This window comes from Salminus brasiliensis, chromosome 8, assembly GCF_030463535.1.
Source record: "Salminus brasiliensis chromosome 8, fSalBra1.hap2, whole genome shotgun sequence".
In the NCBI taxonomy this organism is placed as follows: Eukaryota; Metazoa; Chordata; class Actinopteri; order Characiformes; family Bryconidae; genus Salminus; species Salminus brasiliensis.
The window spans coordinates 27,007,093-27,016,029 of record NC_132885.1 but is presented as its reverse complement, the minus strand read 5'-3'; the positions used below and the strand labels follow the sequence as shown (position 1 = coordinate 27,016,029).

The 8,937-nt window shown below is 41.3% G+C and overlaps 1 protein-coding gene across 1 annotated transcript; it reads right to left on the bottom strand.

Moving 5' to 3' along the window:
- Positions 1-718: 718 nt before the first annotated feature.
- Positions 719-8,779, bottom strand: coq10b (coenzyme Q10B). Its single transcript, XM_072686333.1, has 5 exons — positions 8,654-8,779; positions 4,253-4,405; positions 3,225-3,417; positions 3,025-3,126; positions 719-1,847 (listed from the first exon to the last, which is right to left on the bottom strand). The coding sequence occupies exons 1-5, from the start codon at positions 8,752-8,754 to the stop codon at positions 1,680-1,682; spliced, it is 717 nt and encodes a 238-aa protein (XP_072542434.1). The 5' UTR covers positions 8,755-8,779; the 3' UTR covers positions 719-1,679.
- Positions 8,780-8,937: the final 158 nt, after the last annotated feature.

Sequence of the window (8,937 nt, the reverse complement as noted above, 5' to 3'; positions counted from 1 at the left end):
TGAGCCTAATCTATTTTGAAGGTGAAACCAGTCTGAACTAGTTGTTGATAAACAAGACACCACACCGGACACCAGGACTGATTTTTTTAAATATAAAAATAGTTTATAAACCATGCAGGCAGGATACATACTCACACACACTCATTAAAACCCCCAATCAATGTTAAAATACTTCCCACTACAAAGGAAAGAAAAAGAAAATCTATTTGTACACTGTCATCTAGTCTGTGGTCTCACATCAGTTATGTACATGTGGTTTTCCCACAACCAAAATAAATACTTTATATGATATCAAAGCATACATATTTTTATGATAAATAATATGTAACTCACTAGTTTAAAAGGCAATAAGAGCATGGGGTGTTGAACTGGAATCTTTGCGGTCTACTGTGACAGATACCTCACTACTACAGCAATCTCAGGAAAGCTGTTAAGAAATGTTTATTTCCCCCTCTGTTCTCCCCACGTTTGGGCCCTTTTGGAAGTAGTGGATATCATAGCTTGCAATGAACTATGCATAATAAAAATGATATATCAACCTTTACAAATATATTGCACGCTTTTACAATAACAGTCCTTGGATTTGGACACTTACTGACACACACCAAAAGATGTTACATATTGTGCTCCCACTGATAAAAAGGCAGCGATTAAGGCACCTAAAATCCCTCCTCCAGACTTGGGAACGATTTCGTCACTATGCACAGGTGAAAGTTTTGTTCAGACTCTTATAGCACTTGTGTGATAAACAGCCCTTGTGTTGCTGGTATGGAAGACCACCACCTACTGGTGATTCCTTGACCGGACAAGTGCGACTGGCTGCAGCATCAGTCAACAGAGAAATACGCCACCCTTTCTATTTCCTGCTCTCAAAATAAAGCCTTCTTGTCCCTTTTTTTTTTTTTTAAAAGCCACACAACTGAACAATCACAAGCAGTTCAAAAAAATAAAAGGTGTTATTTACACATGATGTAAAATATCAACACCTTTACCAGACTATCCAGTTCTACTCTGCTCAAAAAAAAAAGTGTTTATTTAATAATAATAAAAAAAATTGCCTGGAGGTTTCCGAAGTCAGTCTTTGGGACCCTGTGTTGTACACACTTGTGTTTCTTCTCCCCCCACCCCCCACTCTAATTCTAGCGTATGAAGAGCTTGTTAACTAGCTAGCAGTTGAATCAGGCATGCTAGATGAAGGGAGACAAACACTGACAGTGTGGGGTCCCCAGGACTGCTTTTCACAATCTCTCAGTTCATTCCTGCTGAAGTCCAAATGTGCTTGTCCTTACAGGCTTCATGTCCATGTCCTTTGCCCTGTGCACCATTCACAAAACCAATATCTGTTCACTAAGCCCTAAACAGACCATCTACAAACTCCCCTTCACCAGCTGCCATTAATGCATTATGGCTCAAGTGTACTTTTTAACACAGTATGTTACCCACAGATGGCATGAGGCAGATTGGCAGGGCTCTGCAGCCCAAAGGTTAGATCCAGCCACAGAAAGTAGGATAAAAACATAAAAATCAATTGTTGTGTTTGGACCAGGCACTGTAGTTACTGAGGCACCTGAACTTCTCTCTATAAGGCTCGACCCTCGCCCTCCCTCCGACAGCCCCCCTTTCCCAGAATCCCCCGAGAACGCCCTCTCGCCCTGCCGGCCCCGGAGTGCAGAGAGAGGCTACGTGTGGTGGACCTCGTGGAACATTAGCTCACGTGGTATCTGCGTCTCAGGGCCGTACAGTTTGGAAGCCCTTCGTTCGAATGCAGACACCATCTGCTTAACCACTTCATCAAAGAATACGGTGGCCAACTGAGAATGCAGGAGCGAGCGGAACTCGAAGGATATCTGCAGCATAGAAAGAAAAAGAGATACAGGAACATGAGGCATTTGTCCTGAGTGACAAGTGAAACATGCCTAAGTAGTGTGCGTTTATTTTGAACATATTTAACTATGCAGTACTTATTTTGTAAGTTTGAATTCAATTGCTTGTAGGTTATTCCAACTTGACATTAAGCATGCACAACACCAGCAGATAATTGTCTAAGGAAAATAATCTGACACTGGACCACAGCACTGGACATTTGATGATGCATTTATTGCATTCCATGGAAGCAGAACTCATAAGGTGATACTGGGCAACTGTGCTATGAGCTATGTTTATCCATAATGCGAATCGAGGTAGATATAGTCCCATTCTAAAAATTTCTAAATAAGTCAGCATTGTAATTAGTACACGTGTAACCTGGATATTTGTACTGACACAGAAATTCCCCCATCAATGCATTCCTACTTTAACTGATTTTCACAGAAAGTGTTTAACACTGCCAAACCCCGGTATTTCAATAAGCAGGCTTCCTCGGTTAGAGTTTAGTTAATTTATGACTTTTGCCTAAAGTCAAGTCAAGGAAGAGCTAAACATTTATTTTGTTTATTTCCAATTTTTTTATGTTTTTGCTTTGTGAAACAACCATCATTTTAACAAGCACTGTTTTACTAGTATGTTAAAGTCAAAGCACCTTTCATGCACTTCAGAGCAGAGTTCAAGAAATTGTAAAAGAACAAACATGACAATTTAAGCCCAGTTTAAGCCCAATTTAACACCCTCATTTCATTTTATATCTCCTGTGCCGCACCCTACTGTTTTCTGGCTGATCCTCCACAATAACACAGCATGCACATTCCATTTGTACTACCCCACTTCCACTACAATCTCAGTCTGTCTGATTTATGTATTGTACCCTGCATGTTATACCTATCTGCACTCTGTCTCGTCTGCACTGTGTATTGTACTGTACTACCTGCACTGTGTAGTACTGTCTGTATGCACTCGTTCTGTGTTGCATTTGTGTTTCTGTTTGCACTGTATTGTTTGTTGCACCATGGTCCTGGAGGAGCGTTGTTTCGTTTCACTGTGTACTCTGTATATAGTTGAAATGACAGAGCCACTTGACTTGACATATATGTAGTCTGGTGTCAAGAGTCCAATAAACTAACCAGAAATGTACAGAAATGTGTTACTTACAGCAAAGTCCAGGGTGCACGTACGAGGGTAGCCAGGAAGGCCAGGACTGAAACGCCAGACCGTCTCCAGATGATTGAAGAGTTTACCATCAGAGCATGAGGCCTGAAAAAAACCCCAAAAAAAGGTATGATCAAGGTTAATTAGTTCTTAACCCTCTACATATTTCCAAATAGAAACTTAAATGTTAAAAAGATCTTAACCTTGACCATATGAGGGCGCACTGTCGTAACAAGGGATGTGTAGTTCTCCACCACAGGAGGAAAGCCAACGGTCAGCTTGGCCTTGCAGAAACCAGACCGCCGGAATATCACATCCGAGCGTTTACACCAGGGCACAAAATGAAGATAGTCTTCTACCTTGGCCACCACCTCATACATTTCCTGCATGGAATATCTAAAAACAAGAACATGAGAGAACAGCATGAGTAATGGCCACCAGGGTCGAGTGGGACAACCATTACAAATATGCAAACCTCTGAATGGAAACCATGTGAAAAATGGGAGAGGACACGCCAGAACACAGAAGCGCTCAATGGAAAAAAGGTGCACAGGGGCACAGGTTTAGGAGCATGACCCCCTTGCCTCACATCTCTAAGAGGGATTCATTAAATAACACTCAGCTAAAAAACAAATCAGTAAATTACTGAATCTTTAAAAGCAGATTTCCACTGTTTTTTTAGTAGTCATTATACAAAGTATACAAATAGCTCTTCCACACTGTACAGACGTGTTCAACTGGAAGAGCACTGCAGGTTTAGTTAAGCAGCGGTCACAGAGACTGAACTGGTGTCAAACTGGTATTTCTTTCTGATTTAGAATGCCATTCAGATGCTGCTTCCTCAACATGCATTATGCAAACGTTCTGAAGCTTCAGAGGAATAGTCCAAGTTCCCAGCTGTTTGTATGTAAACTATGATAGCAAAGGAATGTGCAATGTGACACTTAGGAGAGTGGTCTGACTTATATAATATTCAATCCAATGGCAAATGGCTTGAACTGTCAACAGACACACTTAGCACTGTAAAAATGTGAGGGAGTTCTGTTAACCCAGGATATCCTCGAAACATGGCACCAATTGCTGCTTAAAACACTGATGGCCACCTGCATGCAAGTATTTCCAGCCCTGCTTTATTAACAACTTGACGTGTGGGAACACTAGAGTGTGCTAATAATAAACTCTGTATAAAAATAGAAATCATACGATAGCAACCACATGGGATGCATCTTACCCAATGATGCGCCTCTCAGAATACTCTTTCCTCTTATTGAAGGAATCAGCGAGGTTAAAGAAGCTTCTGGCTGGAGCGACTACAGCACGGCCAGACACGGTCCTCAGGAGAGGCGGCACCCGGGTCATCAGAATCCCACATGATGACAAGTATCTGTTGGCAACAAGTAGCACAAACAAATGATCAGAAGCCAAGCCAAAAATGATCAAGAAAATTAGATGGAACAGCAGTGAGTGAGCATGCAAGCTGCAATGGAGACAGCCAGTGTCAAAAAGGCATCAATAACCAACACCAATAACCAACGAGTCCACTGTATATTGCAGCTTATGTTTTATGCCACATAATGACAAATTGTTTCATGGTAAAAACATCAGTTAGCAGTGTTGTATGCTCCTTTCCCACACTGCCTAATATGGGTCTTAAAATAACTGCTTCTGCATCCAAACACCACATTTGTCTAACAAGACCTTATTTGAGATTGAGCCAATTCCCTGTTGGACATACAGTGTGCTGTGTGTGGATATATATATTTATCACACACACACACACACACACACAAACACACAAACACATATATATATATATATAAAATATTAACAAAGCCAAGCTGGTGACCCTAGTTCTAGTTAAACCCTTCAGTTTAAACAGCTATAGGTTCTTGTTTCCTCTGTGATTACGCTTGACTGTCCATGCAAAACAAGATATATATAAAAATATATATATAAAGAGTGAAACAGAGGGAGAAAGTTCAACAAAGAGCAGCTCAGTCATATTGTACAATTATCGCTAGCTGTTTTAGAAAGTGTTAAGAGTCAGTCAGGATTCCCTTTAACAGCTTAACATAATCACAAACTTTTACATTGTCAATAAGCAATATGTGGACCACTGAGGACAACTAATGCCAGCATCTGCAGCCTGGCTGTCCTGAGTATAGTAGTTCATACTATAGAAAAGAAGGGTTAAATGAAGTAAAACTAGAATCTAATCTAAAGTTGTTGGGTTTACCCAGCAGAACTGTTCATATACACTTTGTTTACATAAAGACCAAAGACAATACTGCCTTATCAGTCAGCTGACATGCTCTGTTAGGGTAAATAAAAAGCACATTCAAAGTCAATATCTATAATTTCAACATTTGTGCAATTATATTCCATAATAAATATAATAACTAATACATCACTGTAAATTATTATGTTAATTAAATCATTTAGGCCCAGTATATTTCAGAAGGTGTACATTACATTATGTAGTTCAGTATCCGTTTTTTTAACCCCCTTATTATGATTTAGTTATAATTTGTCTGATCCAATTGCAAATAAGTGAGGTTAACAAAACAAAGACCCGAAAACAAACAATTTCAACCCAACTATCATCCGTGCCGCTCTCTGGTTGTCTGACAATGTAACAAAGCAGAGGCAAAACTACAGTTACATTAACATCAGTCTCAGTTTAGGAACATAATTACTCATATAGCCTAGTGCCAACATAACTCTGAATATTACCACGTGTTTAGTCACGTAGCTCTGTCCCATCCAGCCCGTGAAATGAAAGTAACATGGGGAACTCAAACACAGAGCCAACTAAGCAACCTGAGCAGCCTGTACCAAAGAAAAATGCTCAAATGTTCATTACATTACATAATCATGGTCACATCACCCAGCACCTTGAGAAAATTTAAAACTGCTACACAGACCTTCTGGACCCAAATCATTGAGAGATTTATAGTCTAGTAGCAGCACTTTTAAATGTATGCTGTAGTTCACTAGGAAACAGTGTAGAGATTTGCTTTGTTCTCTTGGTTCTGCTTAAAACTCTTTAACGCTATTCCAACAGCTTTCAGACTAGGTCTTCAGTGTTGAGTCCTGACGGTTTCTTGCATCTATTGCCAAACAACAATTTCTTTTATAGATGTAAGGAAATTGTGCCTCATCTGGTATAGCTTTATTTTTTACATAAAGAGCCATAATCATCCAGTAACAGTCAAATATATCTGCAGGTCATCTGCAAACAATGAGGTTTTGACCTGATGGACACAAAAACTAAATTAACTAAATGAACAAGTGGCCCAAAGAGTTGATCCCCAGGGGACTTTTTTTATCATTGCAAAGGTTAAGCTTTTTGGCAGGTACTACTTTGGACACCATGTTTTTATTGGATTATTCAAATAAACTGTAAATGAAAAAAATGAATAATAATAATTAATTGCATTATAAATGCAAAAAATAATAATAAAAACTGATTTTTACACTGTCCTCATCACTGATTAAACTAAACCATGCTAATCAATAAGCAGGTCAGTAATTACATGGACTGCATTAAGGATGATGAATTTTGTTTTTCTTGATTATTTTAACCAGACCAACAAAGCATGTTTAATAGTGATGCAGGGTTCCACTTATAAAAAGACAAAATCAATGTTGGGCTGGTTTACAGTATAGCCAATAGAGTTGGGCCACATCTTGGCTTGGCCAATCAGATGCTGCTAAACTGTTTTGTATTATCATTACTGTAAAGTGTACCAAGTTGTGTTAGTATAATAGATCATATTATGAAAGGCATGAATACGAACAGGTGCATCGTAACCCGCACCAGTCAGCCAAACACTGCACATCACCAATTGTTCAGCATAAATGATAAAGCTACAGATCAAGCATGAGATGATCAGCTCATTTCTACTTAGAACCAGAGCTGGTGGCTTACAGGGTCTCCAAACAACAAGCAAATAACCAGGAAACAGCAACTACAAGTCAACACTAAACTGGCCAGCCATACACGCAGAATGAGATAACTGCTTGTAAAAGTCGGTTTCACACAGGAACTTGTTAGTTTTATTGCTACTGTTCCAGGCTTGAGGTATCAGGAACATGCGGTATGTCAAGATCGTATTTTGCATATCGTTGTGAAAAATAAGAACGAGACACATATGATCAGCATTATTGCTTCCAGAAGCTGCTGAGGAGCAAGTCAATATGACTGGAGCAAACTCAGTCTTCTGAAGCGGTACTGCAGGAAACGTCAGTCTCAAAGTGTTTCACAACCTCGGCCTCTGGTACAGGGGTTCAAACGGAGGCAAAACTTTTGAGATGGATGCCCTCCCCCCCCCCTTACCACGACTAATTTTAACCTCAGCCACAGAAACTGAAGCTTGACCAACTGTGAACACTTGGGACATCAATAAAAACATTGCATAAAAAACCTGGAGGTGACACGGACAGCCAAGTATGACGAAGGAGTCACAGAGGCTGTAGTATGGCTTCTGGCCAGCAGCCCAGTGCACCGTACGGGACTTGCCGCCGGTCGTAGTTTTCCATGGGTACACAGTGTCCCAGCAGCCAGTGAAAAAGGGCAGCAGGTCTGCCTCACACACACACACACACACACACACACACACACACACACACGGTGATCTCAGGTATCACTGGACTGACGTCAGAGCCGGGTGTATTACGTCACAGGTTAACCTAGGTTTCACCTAGTGCTTTAAATGCCTCTCAGTGAAAGAAGGCAAAACAGCGCAGATTTCACACAACTGTCTCAGTGAAGTGGACGGACGGACGGACACCATGGAAAGGGTTAATCTCAGGGTCTGTAACTACTAAAGTACAAGAGCTGCAGAAAGGAGAGTTATTAAGCTAGCTAAATAGTTTAATCAAATAGAAAATAATAAACAAGAAGGGGAAAAACTGACGTTGTAGCTAAAAAAAAGCTGGCACTAGTTAGCTAGCTAGCTACACCAGCAGGGTAGCGTTAGTTAGCTCTCTATCTCTCTCTCTCTCTCTCTCTCTCTCTCTCTCTCTATCTCTCTCTCTCTCTCTAGCTACAGGTCAAAACCAGATGTTTGCACAGGACAGGCGAAAAACAACAAGCGTCAAAACAACGTTTATTTCTGTTGCCAATGACAACCCAGCGAATAACAACTACGTCAAAACATCAAATAGTTCCCTGGGTAATTAAACACAGAGTATATTTGACCGGTTAGGCAGCTAGCTAACTAACGCAGCGCTAGCTGGGCCGTGCGCCGGTAACAGCTGGTTACCGTCACCAGCGCTAGCCGCAGTTAGCATAGCAAGCTCTCGTGTTGGTGCTTACTGGTTTAAGTTACTGCAGGTAGCGTTTTAGCGACCCTCCACGCCTCCGCTGTAGCCCTAATTATTTCGCCAACTAGCTAGCTATCTAATTAACATCTAAGAACCAAACAGAGAACCAGAAATCCAGAAGTCAGAAATGTCACTCGGTTAACGTTATCTGGCGGACTGCCATTAGCTAGTAACTGTACACTAGCCAGCTAACATAGCTATAGCTACCCCACCAAGCTAGCTCAAAGCTACTGGCCTGAGCGAGCACTTCCAAGCGCTGTGAAGTGCAGTAATCGTACAGTTAGCTAGCTAGCTTTATTTTTACCTCACTCCATTCCTTCCCGGTGTTTCCCGAGTTGCTGTGGAGGGTAACTGTTTAATGCACTCTGCTACCGCTCTCCGCAAACACCGGGACCCTCTCGCCATCTTCACTTAAGCCGTCTTTCACCTTCCCCCTCTCTAACTACTTTACCAGGCCCGGAGCACCGCCCTCTTTCGGGTACGCGCCCTGCGAACTCGATAACGTCATTGGACAAAAGCAGTGCACGGCTTGGAGCTGATTGGCCGAGCTGCGATGTCAGTCACCGTGTCTCCTGACGTAGGGGTTTG